The 21,068-nt window shown below is 40.7% G+C and overlaps 1 protein-coding gene across 4 annotated transcripts in view; it reads right to left on the bottom strand.

Annotated features, from left to right (window-relative positions):
- COL22A1 (collagen type XXII alpha 1 chain) overlaps positions 1-21,068 on the bottom strand; it is a 233,084-nt gene that overhangs the window by 42,213 nt on the left and 169,803 nt on the right. For all 4 annotated transcript variants that reach the window (XM_082043903.1, XM_082043901.1, XM_082043904.1 and 1 more), the window contains 12 exons: positions 18,416-18,478; positions 17,208-17,261; positions 16,090-16,131; positions 14,178-14,210; positions 10,004-10,057; positions 9,419-9,472; positions 8,219-8,272; positions 6,140-6,193; positions 4,498-4,551; positions 3,464-3,568; positions 2,877-2,921; positions 588-665 (listed from right to left, as the gene is read on the bottom strand). In XM_082043903.1, coding sequence (XP_081900029.1) covers positions 588-665; positions 2,877-2,921; positions 3,464-3,568; positions 4,498-4,551; positions 6,140-6,193; positions 8,219-8,272; positions 9,419-9,472; positions 10,004-10,057; positions 14,178-14,210; positions 16,090-16,131; positions 17,208-17,261; positions 18,416-18,478 — 690 coding nt within the window. The remainder of the gene's footprint in view (positions 1-587; positions 666-2,876; positions 2,922-3,463; positions 3,569-4,497; positions 4,552-6,139; positions 6,194-8,218; positions 8,273-9,418; positions 9,473-10,003; positions 10,058-14,177; positions 14,211-16,089; positions 16,132-17,207; positions 17,262-18,415; positions 18,479-21,068) is intronic.

The raw sequence follows: 21,068 nt of genomic DNA, 5'->3' as shown, positions 1-21,068 counted from the left end.
AGTCACATTCATAGCTGACGTGTCAAGATGATGCAGAAGAGTCAGAAGTAATAGCCAGTGATATCGATCACTCCTATAGCACTTCTCTGCCTTTCACTTTCAACTAAAACCAAATTCATCCCTCACAACAAGATCCTTCACAACAGATGTGTAGACATATGAGTCACAAATGGCAGCCTCTAGACTAGTCTGCAGTTTGCATCTTCAGAAGGTAAATCATCCCACAGGCTCTTAGAATCTTAGAATGTCCCGAGTTGGAAGGGACCCACAAGAGTCATCGAGTCCAACTCCTGTCCCTGCACAGGACACCCCACAGTTCACACCGTGTGTCTGAGGAAGTTGTCCAGTCTCTTATTGAACATTGTCAGGCTGGGGGCTGTGACACCTCCCTGGGGAGCCTGTTCAGTGTCCAGCACACTCTGGGTGAAGAACCTTTTTCTAATGTCCAACCTGAACCTCCCCTGGCACATCTTCCTGCCATTGCCTTGTGTCCCTCATGGCACAGTTGAGCGCAGACAACACATTACCCAGATGGTGCTGGGCAAGTTTTCACTTCATTCCAGGTTGCAGCAGGACCTGTTACTTACAGGGGGTCCAGCAAGCCCGATTCCTGGCACGCCTCTGTCTCCTGGCTGCCCAGGGAGACCAGGAGGTCCCCTCTCCCCCTGAAACAAAGGAAGAAGTTAAAGGATTTGTGCAGTATTGAGAAAATATGCTGAAATGCAACCAGGTTTTACAACAGAACATCACACTGATGCATCCTGACCTGATCCTGCCCAGAGAGGAACAGTGTCAGGATGAGGCAGGGTGGGGAAATGGCACAGGTACTGCCACATCATGCCAAGAAAACTGTCCCTCTCCTTCACACGAGTCCCAGGCCACCTCTGTGGGCACTGACACAATGTCAACGTGTGCCACACCACATAAATGAGAAGGAACACAGCCTCTACAAGTACTTTAATTTATTCTAGCGCACAGCATAGAATTTCCAGCAGTTGCAATTGTCTGTAGGGTATTAGGCACTCTTCTTGGCTCGGGGAAACACTAAGCACCATAATGCACTTTTCTTTGTGCTTCTGTGGTAGATGGCTAGCCTGCAAACATTGTTAAATACAGATTATTTATCTGGGGAAGAAAGAATTAGAGGTGTTTGGTTACATCTTAATGTTCTCCTTTCCTTTACCAACATAAGACTACATGCAGAAGTGCATGAATAAAAAACCCAATTCAACAGTTCTATCGCTCTCTCTAGAGGACTGTGCTAAAAAAGGAGATACGTCCCTTCTAGAAAACAGGATTTTCTATAGTAAAACCTGCAGACCACAGAAAACTACTTGAAACTGTTTAATGGATACTGTAGAGACAGGGCTGAGAAATAATTCAGCTGAAAGACTGAAATTTAATGTCTGTTGTCTTGTTACGGGGAGAAATCAAACAAGATTTTTATGGATTGTATTGCAGCTGTGAGATTTGGTCTCACACTGGAAGTAGACTTATAACAATGAATCTTATTGATGCTATTTCTTATTACACTATGTCCAGCTATATAGAAGCATGATAGAAAAATTGTTACCCATGGATTCTGTCCACCCCAAATTTGGTCTGCAATATCTCCTATTTTTTTTCCCTTCCTTCTTTTCTTCCTTTCTTTCTCTTTTGTTCTTTCTTTTTCTTTCTTCCTTTCTTTCTTTCTCTCACTCTCTTTTTTTTCTTTCTCTCTCTCTATCTTTCTCTCCATTTGTCTCTTCAGCTAATGTTATATCACAAAGAAAATATCCTGCAAGGACAGTGAGAGAAAGTGTATTCTGATTAGTTCAAACACTCCTGCAGATCTCTTATCTGTTATTTTATTCAAGAACATAATTTCAATATGAAAAGTTCAATAGTATTTTCCCATGCACAATTAAGATCCCTACCATCTTGTGTTGACATTGAATAGAATATTTCGTGAGATTTATTTTAGGTTTGTTGGGTTTTTTTATATCAATTATTTTATTATTGAGTGTGTGTTCTGAACTGTCAAATATATATACAAGGGAGTACAATGCATTTATACAGAATGCAGCAAAGCCAAAAGAAAACACTTCATGACAATTTGGTTATTTCAAAACTATGGGATCTAGATGTATCTAGTCTCATACGCCTATATTCCTACCTTTATCATTTAAAGAATGTGTTTAAACATCCTAGTCTTCTTCTAATCCAGTTCAGGACACAGTCATTTCAAAGAGGAGAAATTCTGGTATACCTGATTGCAGACTCAAGCAAAATCCAGGTGCTCTCAAAAGCAAATGTTTTTGCTGTTTTATTGCTTTCTCTATTAATTGTGTATTTATAAGAGAATAAATATTAATTTCAGCTGACATTAATGTCATTAACTTAACCAACTAGCTATTCTTAGCCTGAACTACAAAATAGGAGGACAAACCAGGACTATCTGGTCCCATTAGAAAATAATTTATATCCACCTTGAGAAGTGAAGGAAATTAGTGCTATGACTGCTCTTTCAGGGGCTGACAGGTGGTCTCCAGAGCAGGTTGTCTTTTAGCTATGCAATGTCTCTCTTGCTGTATGGGTTAAAAGTCCCAGTCACAGTTTCCTTGAAAAAGTGGGCATATAGTCCTTAGTCTGTGCTGAATTCACAGAATGCTGGAAGAAATTTTCAACGTGGAAAGTGAACACATCTAATTCATATCTTAATATTTACATCTACAGAGATATTGGAATAGTAAAAAAGGAACATCCTAGAAGTGCATTTTTGAGTAAAACCTTCACAAACTCTATTTTCCAGTGAAAAACAGACCGTGCTTTCACCACATCTTTTTCTCCAGTTCCAGTGATGGAGAGAAGCAGTCCATAATGAAGCTCATGCTCACCTTATGTCCAAAGGGTCCTGGCAAGCCTGGTGGGCCCCTTTGCCCCTAAAGTAACAGAAACAAAACCAGAAAACCGTTACCATGCAGCCCAACAGCAGTTTGGACTTTAAGACAGTCAAGGTAGCAAACGTCCCCACCACCTTAGAATTATAGAATAGTTTGGGTTAGAAGAGGCCTTTACAACTCATCTTTTAGTGATAACATGTAAGCAAATTAAATAATTTGCTAATTTGGTTAGAATTAAATGCTTATAGGGAACTACCATCAATATAAGCATTTTTGTGCTGGTCACAAGGACAACGGTCACTCCTTGTGGATGTCTCCATTTTTGATGGCCAGCAGGCAGAAAGGACTGAAGGGAGTTAAGTGTTCAGAAATACACCTTCAGTTCTCTCTGCCTTTTTGGATGCAGCACTGTGATCTGGAGAATTTTGCACAATCAGGCCTTCTGGGTCTTCAGTAGACAGCCTGTGAGCACTTGTGACAATGCAGCCTACCTACCAAAAATCCACCGTTCTTCTGCAGAAGTCATGCTTGTCTATTTCATGTTGAACTACTCAAGTGCAGAGTTTGCCAGCAGGACTTACCGGTTCTCCGTCTTTACCCTTACCAGGCAAACCCGGCTCTCCAGCAGGACCTGGCTCACCAGTTGGCCCAGGCAAACCCACTTTTCCTTCTTTTCCAGGATCACCCTGTAAGAGACAATCCAGCAAAACTCTTAGCAGCATACTGAAGACCATTCCTGGATCAGGTGTTTCATTGTGACTGAAAGACGTGTTTTTTCTAGCCTTCTCATCTGAATTTGTCTTGGTATCACAGGAAAGTCTCTTTAAAGAGGAGACTTTTTCCTTCAGTCATCTCAAGGCATTTGTAATTTTCCTTAAAGAAAGTAAAATGAGACTTTGAAATGATTTGATGGAAGGATCTACTCCTGGAAGCAAAGATCAGCATTCCAGCATGCTGGGCACTGTGCAATGCATGAACAAATTATTATACAAACCCTTGACCTCAGAGAGCCCACAGACATAACAGTCAGGCAAGGCAGGCAAAAGGTAAGCAAGAATGCACTGGAAAGCTGAACTAATGGTCCAATTACAACAGATTATCATAAAAGCAGAAATCTCAGTTTCCTAGCCATGAAAGCCAGTTTTTCTTCCAGTTCTGGATTTACAGTAGTCAACAGGGGGTACTTAAAACAGGCAGTGAGGACAGTAGAAAATCATCATTGCAGTGACTTCATTGTATCCAGTTGTATCTCAGTGATTGTATTAGGTAAATTATAACGCCGCAACAGGGTGAAAATCTTACAGCAGGTGTAATGGAGAAGGTCAGACAAGATGATCTAATGAGCCCATGTGTCTTAATCACCCATGATCCTATGAAATAATTTTCCAGTTCAGACTCCTTCTGTCTCCGGTTACTCAAAATGCCAGAAAGAAGAGGAAGAGAGGGAAGGGGAAGGGGAAGGGGAAGGGGAAGGGGAAGGGGAAGGGGAAGGGGAAGGGGAAGGGGAAGGGGAAGGGGAAGGGGAAGGGGAAGGGGAAGGGGAAGGGGAAGGGGAAGGGGAAGGGGAAGGGGAAGGGGAAGGGGAAGGGGATAATTGATAAAAGAATATACTCACCTTTTCCCCTTTTTCTCCCTCTTTTCCTGGTAGTCCGGGGCCTCCAGGTACACCCTGGAGAGAGAAGAACTTTAAAGCTTAGAAGTTTTTTTTTAGGCAGTATTTGATCCTGAAGAAAATGGATAGACCAGTGGCTTCAGTACAATCTATCTCAAGGATTAGTATCAGATTTAAATTTCCCAGTACAGACAACCTGTAATCCAGAGAACACCACAGAAGAGTTGTGTACCAAGTGCTTAAAGGAGTTGTTTTGGTTTTATTATTTTTTTTTTCAATATAAAAAAAAGTTGAACAACAAAAGCGAAAATTGAGCTAATCCCAGATTTGCGCATTCTCTCTCTACCATTAACTATTCTATTTGTTCTGTGAAATCATCAACATTTCCTAATCCATTACCAACCGAGCCTCAAATCATCACCTCTGTATCAGAGAATCCAAAAGTCTCACAATCTTATTTTTTCATGGCTACTGCTCTCCAAAACTATACATTGAAAAACATAGCTATGTGCATTTTACCCTCTATCTCAGTTTTCAATCATTTTCATGTCCTGGCATATCTCAAAGGGTTCCTTGTCAAAATATAGATGATTTAGAGCTCCAAATTAAATACCGTAATTTTCTAATTCACCAAAACACATTATGAAGTGGCACTCCACTTTAAGATGTGAAATGATGTCTTGGCACCAGTAAGACTGGATTGACCTCTTCACAGGGTGGTTGTAATAATTATTTTCCTTTTTACACCAATAAAAATTATTTCCAACAGTATTAATTTTTATAGGTAATATATTGGTATTACTGGCACAGAAGTTTGCTTAAAGGAATATGAAATTGGAAAAGGTCTTAATTTTCAATATCACTTTCAGTTTGAAATTAAATTGCTACATTAATACAATTAAAATAAATGTGTCTTAACAATTAGTAGAAAGACAATTTAAGGTTGCCCAGGTAATAAACTCTGCCTTAATGAGCCCTCTGTGCTAAACCACCATGTCTGAACACATTATAACATGGGATTTATCTGCTGTTTTCCACTTAATTCAGAGTAAACCCAGCTAAAACCCAGGCACTAGAAAGAAAATTACAGTGGTTGGGCAGGAAGCAGAGTTGGAGCTTTTTATGCTTGCAAAAAAGTCTTTGGGCTATCATGCACAACATATTAATGGTGATGAACATCTACCAAGGCAAGGAGGACACTGCATTGCTTTCAAAGCCCTGATTGTAGGATCAAATACTTAGATGTTTCCATAATAAAAATAGGAGAATACCATGGAATTTTTATGTCAAGAAGTCATGTTTTCAAAAGGAAATGACAAATAAGAATGAGGCAATAGAAATAAAACCAAAGAGACAATAAACATTGCAATTTTCCTCTAGAAGAGCTGGCAGTAAAAATTGCTTTTGACAATTTGGTGAGGAATGAAAAAACTCCATGCCTCTCTCTTGCTACAAATGAATGTGAGAATATGCTTCATGGATACACCATTTCCAGGTGCTTCCAGATATTTAAATTCAACCATTAAAAAAGTGTAATGAAACACAACCTCTTGAACCTGATAGCAAACATTGTGGAAGGGAAAACTAAACATATCAAAGAAATCAGGACACAGATAGGAAAACAAATCCACTGGTGCACACATACCACATTTCCTGGCAAGCCTCTTGGACCTGGAGGCCCTGCTGGTCCAGTCACACCCTGTTTCAAGAAAATGAAGAGTGTGTGCATGTGCATTTCACAGCTTGTACCACCATAGGAACACGATGTTCCAAGTGAGGCTGGAGTTTGTATCAGACAGTGTTATTCAACAAAGCAAAAAATAGCATTTTTGTGAAACACTTGTTGTGAAAAGAAGCATGAAACAATACAAAACGAATGAAGACTCTCTTTGGGAGCTTAAAATTACTTCCATCAATATAAATCCTAAATCTAGTTGAGATATAGGAAGAAAAGTCTAGGCCTGAAACATCAAAAGAACAGAGGAAAGTATGTTGATTTATCATAAAATAAATATCAAGGTCAACAAAATATGTTTTGTTGACAATTCTACCTTTCTCTACTCTGGGGAACAAAACCTGAAAACACTCATTTACATTAAATAGACGAACAGCACAAACCATTCAGAGTGTTATAGTTCTGAATTGCGGGTCTTTGCTGTCTGCAAGTAAAAGCTTTTTAGGGCGGAAAATCCCATATGTGTACCCAGAAAATGTATGGGGGATGAGAGGACATATATTTGGGGATTTACATCCCCATAGAGATGTATGGTTTGGGTTACCAGGCAGTATTTAGACATATTTCTTTATACTTAAACATATCCGGGGGATTCTGTGAAGCTGCTACCTCTGGAGTTTCTCGTCACTGGCCATGGTTCACTTGTCATCAGAATTTTGCAACAAAAAGGATTTCTTTTAGCATGCTTAATCCATTTAGGGCTAAATGAGCCAGACTGTCTAAAAACATCTGCATCAGCAGACTGAAATAATCTATCTAACTTGGAGCAGAGTATAGATAAATCCCTTCTACTGGAAGCGCTGGGCAGTAATATCTTGCAGAAGGACAATGCAAACAGTTGGGAGATGATGAAAATCTTCCAAAGCACAGCTCTTCACAAAGTGAGTGTCTATCTGTTGCCTTTGGCTCACTAAAATGGAATTAAAGGTTTCCTCATTTCTGTGTTATTTACAGTCACTGGTCTACGAGCCAATCGAAACATTTGGAGCAGTGGCAGCCTGTGAAAAGATGGGAAAAAAAAAAAAAAAAAGGTGCCAGCATATGGCTGCATTTCCATATCATTAACAACCTCTAAGGCACCAGGCTATACAAAGAAATAAAACCAATGGCGAGTTTGGTGGGAGGGGGACATTTCCTAACTTTTCTTTTTCTTCCCAAAAAGATTGAGGAATCCTTCAGCCAGGAGTGAAAGAGAGCAGGGGACAGGCAGCTCAGAGTCTAGGTCAAAGCACTGCTGGGAACAACATCTAAGCACAAGCCCAAGAAGGAAAACCATGAACACAAAGGTGGAAGAAGAAATTTTAGTTACTAGGATGCTTAATTTGGATTTCCTATTCCCTCCTTCTCCCAGATATAAACATCCTCTCTCTCAGTCATTATTTTGAATAGTTTTTCAGTCTTCCTTCTCTTCTTGCAGAGAAAGTATGTGGCCTTTGATTCAGCCATGAAGGGCTTATATGCTCTAACAATAATAAATTTGGACTTGAATCCTTTGCTGTTCTTTAGCACACAGTCAGAAAATAGCAGCCCTCCCTACAACACATGCCTCAAAAAAGTGTTATGTGACAATTCCTCTGGTGATGAGCCTGTATTAAAGAAAACAGAATTGACTAAGAAGCCTAAAACCAACGATGATCAAAAACTAATTGAGGCTGCTGATGAGAAGCGAGCTCCCTGCACCAGCTGGCTGCCCGGGCTTGGCTGATATCGCAGTGCAGTAACAAGCTCTGCCTGCATCTCACCCAGAAAAGAGGGAATTTTGTTAGAGAAGAAGAGACTTGGCCAGCAAAAGATGCACAATTTAGAGCTGGGCTGACTGGGGCATTGATCTGTTTGGTGCAGCTGCGCCTGTTTGCCCACAAGCAGCGACTCTTCCAGCTGCAGTTTAGGATGTGCCACAAGCCCCAGCAGCCTGGGATTGTGAATCTGCAAGGCATTGAATTCAGAGTCCCTTCAGGGAAAAATGCTGCAAGGGAAGCAGTTACTCACAGGCTCTCCAGGGGCTCCAGCTTCGCCTTGAGCTCCTTTCTGTCCCTTTGTGCCCTGTGCGGAAAGAAGAGAGATACCAGCCGATTAGAGATGGGACAAGACTGCCTGCCAGACAAAAAAACTTCAAGATGCTTGAACGTGCACACTGGGAAAGGGCTTTCGTTAGTCAAGTCACAGAGCAGTTTAATGGCTGAGGAAATGGCTCCCGGTTCTCTGTGCAGTGAGAAAATGAAATATAAAAATAAACCCTGGAGACATAAGAAGAATTACTAATGACTGATCAGCTCAGAGGCTGTTTCTCAGCACAAGATGCTGAAGGTTGCAGGCATTAATCGGGGTGAAAATTCCTTCCTATCCTTAGGCCTACCAGTTACTTCATTTTCAGCTCAACTCTGATGGTCTCCCTGCACAGAGGAAATTTTGCCTGCAGTTTTCAAATACAAACAGCAGTCATATAGAAATGGTCAAAACAAATCATAGTGCAGAGGGTTCATCCCAGTCCTACTTACCATGTAGCCCTTTCTGAAGGATTTTGGCAGGACAGGGTCCACTCACTGGACAGTCCCTCATTTAGCAGATGTCAGTTAAAAGTTGCATGTTACTACTATTTATTTCATAATGCTAAAACTGTGGTTAAGCTGTTTAAACTGTTGATGCCCAAGTAATAGCTTGGGCACAGCACAGATGATGGCAGGGTGAACATCCTCCCATGTTGACATGAAAACGTACCTTGGTCATGACTGTAAATAATATGCATGAGCCAAGAAATTTTCAGAAGATAATTGAGACTATAAAACCATTTTATGTGAGCCATAGTGCATTCAAGGTCAAAAGGACTGGGGCTGAATCTGAATGCTCTGCTATGTTTTGCCAAAGTGCTGCCATAACTTATCCGTGCAACTTGTGGTTTAGTAACATCAATACAAGATGCCCTCCTGAAGGATCCTGAAGTTGGAAGGAGTCTCTCAGACAACACTGATCATCCTGCAGAGATACCATGTTTCTGCTGTAATTTTTCTCATGTTTTTCTGATGTCTAATATAAATAAATACATCTGCAGAAGTCCCTGGACTTAAAACAATGAAGACAGGGAAATGGGCTGTTGGTGTATAGGGGAAGAATTATTTACAGTGATATGGACCTTGAAAACACCACTCTCCGGTCATGTCAAACATATTCTTCAAGGCTGAGCCCTCTTACCTGTACTCCTGCAGGTCCTGGGACACCTTGTTCCCCTGGGACCCCAGGCAATCCCTGAAAAAACAAAGGGAAATGTGAAGGACCTGAAGGAAACTCTTCCTTTCTTCTCCTGAGCAGAAGGAGATGTTTCTCCTTCCTCCCACTGAGATACAAAAGGGTGTTTTTCACAGGGCCTGTGACTGCACAGGATTCTGCCTCTCCTAGGGGCTCCACCCAGAACAAGAGCGGTCCAGAATACAAATGAAGTAGCCAAATTCACAATTTATCTGGGCCACATCACTTCAAAAGTCCTTAATAAAACAGGTACAACCTCATTGTCAGCCATGTTCTGTATAGTAAACTCCGTAGCCCTCTGTTCAGCCACTAAGGCCCAAAGCTATAAATTAAGTGCTTAAATTCATGTAGTCATGTAGCTTCCCCCTACAGTCACTATAAAGCCAAGCACCACTATGGCCATTTCTGACGAGAGAACCATCTCAGCTGCAGAAGGATCTTGTCCCAACTTCTCCCTCCAAAACAGGCAGCTCTCATGTCCTGTCCCCGCTAAAGTTCAAAACAACTGAACCAATGCTTGGCTGTGCTTACAGGTTCCCCACTTGTTCCTTGATCTCCTTTCTCCCCTTTCGGTCCAGGTTCACCCTGAAAAACAACAACAAAGAGAGAAATAAAAGCTATTTATGTGGCTGCATGTCACACCAGTCCTGTTTCCTAAAAGGGTTCTTTCAATCAGATATCCATTTCTAAGGTAGAGTAGCTTCCTCAAAGGATTTTAAGGTCAATGAATCAAAATTATAATATCACACAGTAAAATTTGGAGATCTTTGTGTAGACTTCTTGGACTGTTATGATAATAATTGCAAAAATGTTCAGTTTTTAAAACAAACAGATTTTTTTTCATAGAGAACAGCAGTTAAAGGATTTATCATTCAAAAAATTAACTAATTCAGCTCTAATGTATTGAAAGGTCAGATGATATGACCAAGAGCAAAAACACCAGCACCACTACACTGCCTCTTTGTAGGACCACAGACCTAATGTCACCCTACAGTTGGGGAAATTATCGCACATGCAGACAATTCCAATTATGTTTATAAGAGGAGCGTTCAGGGTCTCATCTCAACACCTTCAGTGATGTGTACTGAGCAGCTTTTCCTGATCTCTAGCTCTGTTAACATCTCCATACATCCATGCAACTTCCCCTCCCTCCTGCAATGTCAGTACATTATTTCATGCACCACCACCACTGACTAATAGGATTAATTTATTCCTGTTCTTCCTCCTTACAGTAAATTGAAGACGCTTTCAGAAAGAAATTCATCAGCTTTGTTCTGAGCTCTAGAACAATAATCAATATGTCCATATTTCTGATTTTTATATAGCAAAAAGGAACAGCACACAATTATGGAAATAGCTGGAATAAACCAGGCAGTACATGAATACTCATATTGGAATACTTATATGAACATACGTATTCAGGCAACAGCAATCATTACTTATTCATTGTTTATCATACGAGGTGTTTCAATTATGCAATCAAGGAAAAGTAAGAACATCAGTGATTTAAGCTACAGACACAAGGAATACTGATCAGTCAAAATGCAAAGCCCCAGACAAATCAGCTTGAATTTATTTGCATCAGCTATTTGCCAATCATTTCTGCAACACCTGGGAATTCAAAGTCCATTTGCAAATGATTCTTTAACAGACAAAATAAATGTAACTGCATAAATATTACTTAATATCTGTATTTATTATGCATTATGGATACATATAATCATCTGCGATAAATAATAGGAGGAATTTTATTCTACAGGTAGCACCTCGTTAGATCAGCTTTTAATCAGGTAGTCCCTTATGCCATCTAGTGGCCTTTAGTAAGATAACGGGACCTCCTAAGCAAATGGTCCTATGCAACAAACCTGGAAGAGGTTTTCACAGAATCTCAGATGGTCAGGGATTGGAAGGGACCTCGAAAACTCATCCAGTGCAATCCCCCCGCCGGAACAGGAACACCCAGATGAGGTTACACAGGAAGGTGTCCAGGCAGGTTGGAATGTCTGCAGAGAAGGAGACTCCACAACCTCCCTGGGCAGCCTGGGCCAGGCTCTGCCACCCTCACCACGAAGAAGTTTCTTCTCAAATTTAAGTGGAACCTCTTGTGTTCCAATTTGAACCCATTACCCCTTGTCCTATCATTGGTTGTCACCGAGAAGAGCCTGGCTTCATCCTCCTGACACTCACCCTTTATATATCTGTAAACACTAATAAGGTCACCCCTCAGTCTCCTCTTCTCCAGCTTCAGAGCCCCAGCTCCCTCAGCCTTTCCTCACACGGGAGATGCTCCACTCCCTTCAGCATCTTTGTTGCCCTGCGCTGGACTCTCTCCAGCAGTTCCCTGTCCTGCTGGAACTGAGGGGCCACAACTGGACACAATATTCCAGGTGTGGTCTCCCCAGGGCAGAGTAGAGGGGCAGGAGAACCTCTCTGACCTACTGACCACCCCCTTCTAACCCACCCCAGGTACCATTGGCCTTCCTGGCCACAAGGGCCCAGTGCTGGCTCATGGTCATCCTGCTGTCCCCAGGACCCCCAGGTCCCTTTCCCCTACACTGCTCTCTAATAGGTCATTCCCCAATTTATAATGGAAGCTGGGGTTGTTCCTGCCCAGATGCAAGACTCTACACTTTCCGTTGTTATATTTCATTAAATTTTTCCCCGTTTAATGCTTAATGACATCTAAAGCTCTGAAACCTTTTGAGAGAGTGGAGCAACAAAACACAGACATACAGCAATAAATCTGCAGTCAGGGATGGTGTTACTAAGTGGAAACAAAGGCACATATTACCAGGTAAAACAAGATTGAAAAGGGAAGAACTTACTCAACAGGCAAAGGGATGAAGTTTTTCTAATATTCTCCATTCTCCCAGGTTTTACTTGACACATAACTTGCATGTTGACGCAAAATAGGCAAAATTACAGTCTAATGTCCTTGCACTGGCACAAACATGGGTAGAGGCAGCATTTCTTAACTCAACCCACCAGCAAATCTGCTTGCAAGTCCTTCCAAATTTTCCAGACCCACAACTGTCTGCTGAAACTGTTAACAGCCTGCCAGCGCTGCCTCTTGTGGAGACCTCTGCCCCCAGCAGATGGACTTAATCCACTGCCACCCACTCCTTTCCTACAGCTCAAGGGACAGAAATGATGTGGTGACAGCCAACAGCTGCCACCAACCTGAGCCAGATCAGTGCTTACAGCTGCTTTGACCTGCTCTCAGCAGCATCCTCCTGTAGCCTCAATTAACATGTTAGTCTTTCCTGTGCTACTTAAAGAAGAGAAAACGCAGTGGGGCCTCAGCTGTCCCCAGGTAAAAGGCCAAGTGAGGAGCCATCTCCTGCTTTGTTGCTTTTGCCTCCTTTCAGCCATCACATTTAACAAGTACTTTGGTTCTCACACACCCCATCTCCAAGAAAATGTAACTGAAAAAGTTCCCTGCACCCCATGGAAGGAACTGACCCCTCTTCTGCTACTGCCCTGGTGCATCAGGGAGTTTCTGCAGAGCTCACAGCACAGGCTGCACCCAAAACACACAGTGAAGCTGCAGTGGTGGGTAAACGGGAGCTCAGACTCATTTGGTCAGAAATTTCCCATTTCTGACGATTACCAAAGTGTGTTTTAAATGAGACTGATTTTAACTGATAGTAAGTGAACAGAGTAATGGTACTGCTGCCTTCTACCCAGGCTTTGTTTTGTGTCTCTGCTTGTGTAAGTTGCTCTCTGTTACTGTACACCATATAGTCATAGAAAGCAATGGTAAATACTGTCTTTTGAAAAGTACATGACAAATTTCAGCACCCTGCTGGTCCTGCATCCTTTATAACATGACACATGACACTCTCCTAAGGCTTATCGCTACCCTCTGACACCTTCATTTGTAGACCTGTAAACCAAGGGTAACTCTTTACCTCCCCTTCCCCTCTCAAAGCTTGTAACACTATGTGCAGACCTGTGCTACAGTAAGTAACATCACATTCATCTTGCACATGGAGAAATCCCAGAGACCTGACCTGCCAACACACTTCAAGCCTTTTATTTTTTACTGACTTGCAGCTCATTTACAAAAGTAACATGTTCAAAGACAAAGAGAGAACTCCTTCTGTGTCTGTGGAGTACGAAGACAACACAAGATGTCATTGTTCTGCATATTTCCTTAGTATATATTATATACTAGCAAACTAAAAGCCAGGGGAAAAGTGAACCAAATAAATCTTGTCTCTATTCCCAGTATTACCCTCATATTCCTACTTCTTTCCTCAGCCTCTGAAGAACCTGGCACATGTACTTATTTTTTTCTAATGGCACTTTTACAGCCTACCTCTGCCATTTATACTTACCGTAAAGCCTCCTGATCCTTAACAAGGTTACTCACACAATAATGGTGTGATCCTATATAATGCCACATATTAATATTTTCCACTATGTGCTGCAAGTGGGAAATTAAATTTCATTTTAAGCTTCATTTAAGAGTTTGGGAGAGCATACAGCTGTGTCCCAACCACAGTTGTTTTGGGTGCTGCTGATACCAGGACAGCTGTGGACTTTTCATCATGGCTGGTTACAGTGATGAAGTTGCCCAGAACCAGACTTAAGTTATTTACTGAAGGCATTTAAATAACATAGAAAATACTAAGGTGCCGTGTGTCTATCAGATACAAAAGGCAATAAGCCAGAGGCCGTGTTTATTAAAGGTGTTACTTACAGGAATCCTGGGGTGTGGGGTGAAGAAGGCTGTCTGGAAGAAAAACCAGAATGTTAAAAGAAATGCTTTTTATCTTCCTTGAAGTGCACTAACTAATGTATTCTCTTTGTCATTACAGATTACACATTCCATATATTCATCAGTAGGTTTATAAATGAGCAGCTTATTGTAACATCTGGCTATTTGGAAACAAGCTCATAAGTATCAGACATTTTCTACAGTATTTCAAATAAACTCAAAAACATCCTGTACATCCCATTGCTATGAAAAATCCATCTTTAACCTTGCAAGAAAGTTTACTGTTAGCTCACTCAAGTTTACTCAGCTCTCTTTTCCACTTGGAACCATCTTTAGTATTATTAAATTTCCTGATTTCATGGCTGAACTTGGTGTATTCTCTCTTTGCTTTGCACCATGTACAAGACATTTACATCTCAACATGGTTGTCTTAGGGATCACATAGTCATCTTGAAGGACTAGCTACAAAAAAAAATGATAGAGTTTTGCAGAGAGAAGCAGCATCTTTTATCAAAACTGATAAAATTAGAAAGAAAAATTTAGTCCTTGATGAAACGAGGATATGACAAAATCATCACTTTTATTTCTCCCTACAGAAGAAAAAGAAATTATTTCTCCCTACAAACACATGAAGCTTGAGCAGTCATGTTTATTTTCTCTCTGTCTAGCTGTGTTGTACTGTGTTTGTAAGCTGCCTTCTCCGCCGTTACTAAGACAGATTTATACTTGGTGTTGTGACTGGGTCATTCTTGTCTGATACACATGGAGCCTTCCCTACTCAATACCATGAAGCACCCTTTGGCACAGATTAAAGATGCACAAATAATGGCATGGAATAAATTATAAGACCTCTTCCATTGCTGCATGAAGGTCTTTAGGCACTTGATTTTCACCAACAGATCTTGAATCAAATTTTCTCCATAACTTGACTGTGGCAGCTGTAACCAGGGGTGGTGAGCAAAGACGAAAAGTGGGTATCTGCCATTTTTTGGAGGATCTGTGACTGGGATCAGCCCTTCTGTTGCAGTGACAGACCTGTTCCTAGTGCTTACTCCAAGCTGCTTACTAAGATTCTGTGTGGTTTATTTGTTTACATTCAATAGATGCTGGTTTAATCCCCTGTAGTGAACTTCATTGTAATTATGTTCATGCTCCCAAATGTAATTTGGAGGGTCATTTTTAAAAGAATAAATTGTTTTATATGTCATTTTTTTTTTTTAATTAGCAGAAGGGATATATGCAAATATGTATGACTGTTTTGTGTGTTGGATCCAGTGCTGAACCCAGAATGAACTCTGGGATGAGAGGATCTTTCTGGGCTTAAAACACAGCATGGAACTGTATGCAATGGAGGCTCTAGGGGGCTACAGCATTGCTGGAGCTGAATCTTCCACCCCGTAAGTTCATGTCAATGAGAAGTGGAACCCTTTGCTCTTCCTGGAAGAAGGTGAATTGTTTCCCAAGAAGATCAGCTGTTGTTCACTGGTATCAGTTTAGAGCCAGTCTTATCCTGAGATCTCAGCTGGAAAAATCAAGTTAACCCTGGAAATTCTGTATGAACAGACTCCCCGTTTTCAGCTGTGACCCTCTTCAGAGAGCTCTCAGAGTTGCTAAACAAATCACAAATTCAATTTAAGTGCTACCACAAGGCAAGGACATATAAAAATGTTTACAAAGAAGCAGAGGAGGGCACAACCTCCCCCCAAAATAAAAAGATCAAATATACCTTGATATTGCTTCTCTGAAGGAAAGAGATGTAATCTCAGAGTAAATGGGTCCTAAAGTTTCTGCAGAGAGGTAGGGATCTCGAAAAGCTTTGTTTCTGAGGAATTAGTGTATATTAAGTGTGATGATGGCTTACATATTGTTACAGCATGGAACACAAATTACTTACTGTTCCAGGTAAACCTGGTGGTCCGGGGGAACCTGTGTCACCCTAGAGAGAGGAGAAAAATATGACTAAGGATATAAAAAGATGCACAAATAAAACTCAACATTATCAGCAAGAAGATGCAACATTACCAGTCAAGCTGTAACCCAATGACAACCTGTCAGCTCAGTGACGCTGAAAATCCTATAGCACTTCTCTGATGGGTGGGATTTACCCCATTGCTCCGGCCTAAAATCCTGCTGTCCTCCCTTTGTTGCATACAGATCCCTCACTTTTTCATCTTTATCACTTTATGACTTTAACATTGATCTGACTTCACAGATTAACAAAATTCTACTGTCACCCCAACCAGTGTAGGAGTGATATGGAGTTTAATTTACATTTTAAGTTAAAATTGACCAAAATTCTTCATCGAAAAATATATTATACCCGAGCTTCTCTTGTAGATGAAAAAAAAAAAAAAAATCAGTTTTTCATAAAAAATATAAGTTTCTAAATCCGTTTCTTGCCTTCCATAGATGGTGAAAGTCATTGCTAAACTGAGGGCCAATGTATCCTAGGAAAAAGAACAAAGTGGTACCCACTCCAAGATGTCTATTGCCACTATAATGAGGGCAAATTTTTGATTATACAACCATAGGCATCTGCAAGGTCAGTGCTTTTTCTTCATCTTCACAGTCACAGTGGTGGAACGTAAATTTTGGTGGACATCACCCTTGTCTAGTTCTCTCATTTTCACTAAAATTGATAGTATTATGGTGGCAGAAGCCCAGTCCATTCTTTAAATTATTGTTCCAGAACATCACAGGCAGGCACAGAAAAAGTATTTTGAATTTAATTCCAGGCTCATTTTGATTAGACAATTTTAACACAAATAAAAGTTTATTTAAATTTAAAAAGCTGTCCTTAGATTTCAGCAACTGCTTACTATTTCTTGCATTGCTCAAGTAATGGTTATCTCTGTCTCACATGCAGCTTTCTCTGCTGCTCCTTAATAAGCTTCAGCTAACAGATTTCTAATGTTTCTAATCTTCTCAGATATTCTCATCTATTTCTTGTCTCTGTGCCTTTGTTTCTTTTCTTCTTTTATCTAAGGAAAAGAATGTTCATTTAATACTGACCTTTTCTCCTCTTTCACCTTTGAATCCTGGGAGACCGTCTTTTCCTTTTTCTCCCTAAAAGCGGGAAAAAGAAAGCAGGAAATATGCATGTTTTGATTTGTTTTCAGTCTCACTAGACTATTCTATACTTTCAGCTGATCTTACCTGTGCTCCAAGATGTAATGCAAGCAATTAAAAATGTAACATTTTGGAGATGGCTTCATAAAATCCACACTATTTTCAAAAGCCAAAAAACAGCAATTAAGTTCATGGAATGGAAAGCACCAATCCTAAATCAACTTGCATATAGAAGGTCCTATAGCCTGATGCAGTTGTAAAAAACAGATTTTTACTAGTTGGACAAGAGAGACACCAGAACAGGAGTTGAGACCCAAAGTGGACATTCATACTACCATTTTTGTTTATGTTAAAGATTTCTGAATCATCTGGTGCCTGCCTCTCTATTTTGCCCAGGTATCCTGGTCATCTGAATGGGAGATGCTTAACAAGGATGCCATGAATACCCCTCAAAGTGCATATGCAAAATGTATTGAACTTTCATTCAAACAGGACCTATCTTACCTACATTTCTATGATTTTACATAGAGAATATATTCTATATCCTATGCTCTACTGTACATAAAATACAGCAAACTGTAAGACCTCGGTTGATTTTAGATACTTCTTGCCCACATTCAAACATGAAGTCCGTTATCAGGAGTACAAACCTCATTTACATGACTAAATTTGCTCTCAGGCTCCTGATCGAACAATTTCCTGGTACGTCAATGGATCTGGAGGTCTGAAGCTAGCAGGGGAAGCAGTAGACACCAGGCCTTGGATGGAAGTTGGTCCATTGGAAAATGATCCATCTATCTGGAGCCTTCTTCAGGGCTCAATGACAAGGGGGATACGTAATTTTATTCTTGTAATTAATTTTTTTAGTGTTCTTAAGTCAGGTATTTCTGAAAGTAAGGTCTAAAGACTACTTTACCTCTTCTACTTCATGAGTCATAACTTGCTGCATTTAGGATAGACACCGTTCATTAGCATCTCTGTTGCAACTAGGCATGGAATGGATACTTGGTGACCTTGCTGGATGCCAAACAGCCACTCACCACAGCAATTGCACCAAGAGAGAACATCGTCTAGGGACACTCGAGATAAGACCTCCTGGCATCAAATGGCCAAAAAAAAAAAAAATCAAGCTATGGCTCAAAGTCACTCACCTGGTCCCCTTTTTCTCCTCTCAATCCAGGTAAACCCTGAGGACCAGGAAGACCTGCTTCACCCTGAAAGACAAAGAAGTGTGTGAAATCCAGGAAGAGGCATCAAGCATGGATTGTATTAATAAAACCCATTATTCTCAAATATAATGAAAAATGAAAAGGCAGAATGGTGGTCCAAAGTCGTCTTTCACTCATGTTATTTAAAAATGCATCAAGTCTGCTCCTAAGGGTAGGCTAATCTAGCCAGCTGGGAAGGATGAAACCTTGATTTAGCTGTCTATCTCTTCATGTGTCTGATATTAAGACTGTGAGTTGTACGGAACTCATAATGACTGCAGATGGTTTCTTCTTGATACCCAATGACACTATGATACATGTGGTCTATGATGTAGGCCAGAGCCTGCCCCAGTTTTTTCATAGGATAGAATATAATAGTAGTTTGCTGAGAAAGAATGGCCTTAGTTGGATTATCAAATAATTCATCGGTTTTGTAAAACTGGAAAATTTTTATTTATAACACAAGCTGTGGCAGTTGCACACCCCCTCTCCTTCAATGGGGCAGTTAATGACTCTTTTGTGGGACCCAGAGTTGGTTGACAGGGTCGTTAGCAGAGGAGGGGGGAGCAGAGAAACCAAGAAGCTTCTGGAATGTCCACAGCCAGATCTGATGAGACTATAAAACAGGGTTCCCACTGAAGATTCTCTTTGTGTGGCCTTCTCGGAGCAACGGGTCTGTGCCGGAGGCCTCCCCTTAGGTGGGAACACCATCTAAGGAAACTTTCTGGGATTGGAAGCACCTCATCTCCTCATTTTGGTGAGTGATAATTTAAGTCCTTGCCGACCCAGCAAGTGTAGTCCTTGCCTAGCCAGGCCAGTGTAGTCCTTGCTGAACCAGGCGAGTGTAGTATCCAGGGTAGAGGGCTCTGGCTTTGTTCCCTGTGAGTGCATGCATGCACACTGTGGATCCTCATTATTCTCATTTGCTGCACCCCAATAATGTCCTCGATTGATATCTGAACCTTTATCTTATGTTATTGGAGTGCTAACTAATTGTATAAACCCTGTTTTGGTCAGTTCATTGGCTGTACTTTTCTGGCCAGAATAAAGTCTGGTTTGGAACTTGTTTTGCCTCCTAAAACTGACTTTGGGATCTCTCTGTGACAGTGTGACAGCAGCTAAGACCTGTTGTGTTTTTTTGTTTTGGTTGGTTTGGTTGTGTTTTTTTGTTTGTTTCTTGTTTTTTGGGGTTTGTTTTGTTTTTGCTATTATGCTGGTAACTGGCACGATGGAAATCAGGAGCAAATAAAAGTGGCTAAAAAAAATTAAATCTAACTTTTCATTTTTAATGATCTGGTGTAGTCTGGAAATGCAAAAACTGCACTGTATTATCTGATTGGAATGGATGTTACCTGATAAGTGTATCTAGAATTTTCTGGATCCACCAGTGGATGTTTGTATTTCTTTCTGTTTGAATCTTACCTTTGAGTTTCTGCTTTATAATAGTTGATACTGGAGTAATTATGTTCTCTGTGTCATGTGCCTTGTTCTAAATATATCAAGTAATCTCAAATTTAGCTCCAGGTCGACCCAATTTGTCATCCTATGCTATCTGCATTTGTAGTGCAATATCACAAAGGATCTCAGCCATGGACATGCACTATTTGTTGTACAAATATAAAACTAAGAAAACATACTCTCTGCTTTAAGGAGATTACCTCTGAAGTACAGGAAGAGTCAAAACACTATCATGATATAGATGTAACAAGTCTGCAGAAGAAAGTAGGTGTGGAACAAGATGCTTTGGTGACTAAGTATTATTAGGAACATCAGGGTGATCTTTGGAGAATTCTGAAGAAAGTGACATTTGGTGAAGAGAGAGTGGTGCTTTATGAGAGCCACTGCAGGATCCTGGCTGACTATGACATCCCAGAGATCACGAGAGCAAAAAGAAGACTTAACATTAAACAAGAATAGAGGACAATTTGGAGAAAAAATAAAAACATATGGTGTGATTTTGGCCTCTGGAAGGTACTGAAGCAAAATGTCAATGAGTTTGTATGAGCTCAAGGGCAGAAAGATAATACAAAAGAGTTAATGTGTATTTGTTGAAAACTAATCATGTCAAACACATCCAGTTCCCTCCCTTGACACCATAACTAAGCAGAGAAGAAGGAAGCATTTGTGTGATGTCTCTTGACATTAGTAAAACATTTGATGCAGGCCAACATGATGCTTTCATTAGCAAACTACAGAAATATGGTGTAGAAGGAGAGTCTCTGGAGAATGGTGCACAACTGACGGAAGAAACTACATTCACATACTTATTATTAGCTATTTCTTGTCAAAAACAAAGGATATATGAAGTCCTCTAAGGGTCAGCACTATTCGACATTTTAATTTATGCCTGGGGTGACAGAAAAGGGAGCATATATGAAATAGGTGGAGAACACCCTGCTGTGGAGAGAGAAGCAAATGTTTTGGAAGATGGTATTAGAGTTCAAAACAGCCTTGTGTGGGGAGATGATCCAGACCAAGCGGCAGTGTTTTGGTTGGGAATCTGATCCTTCCTTGTGCTGAGCCCCAGTTTGCCCAGCAATTGCAAGCCCAGGAGTTCATTTGCCTGGCAATTGATAGCCCGGGAATTTGTTTACCC

Source organism: Streptopelia decaocto, assembly GCF_964273445.1.
Source record: "Streptopelia decaocto genome assembly, chromosome: 2".
Classification (NCBI taxonomy): domain Eukaryota; kingdom Metazoa; phylum Chordata; class Aves; order Columbiformes; family Columbidae; genus Streptopelia; species Streptopelia decaocto.
This window is presented reverse-complemented; position numbering and strand designations above follow the sequence as displayed.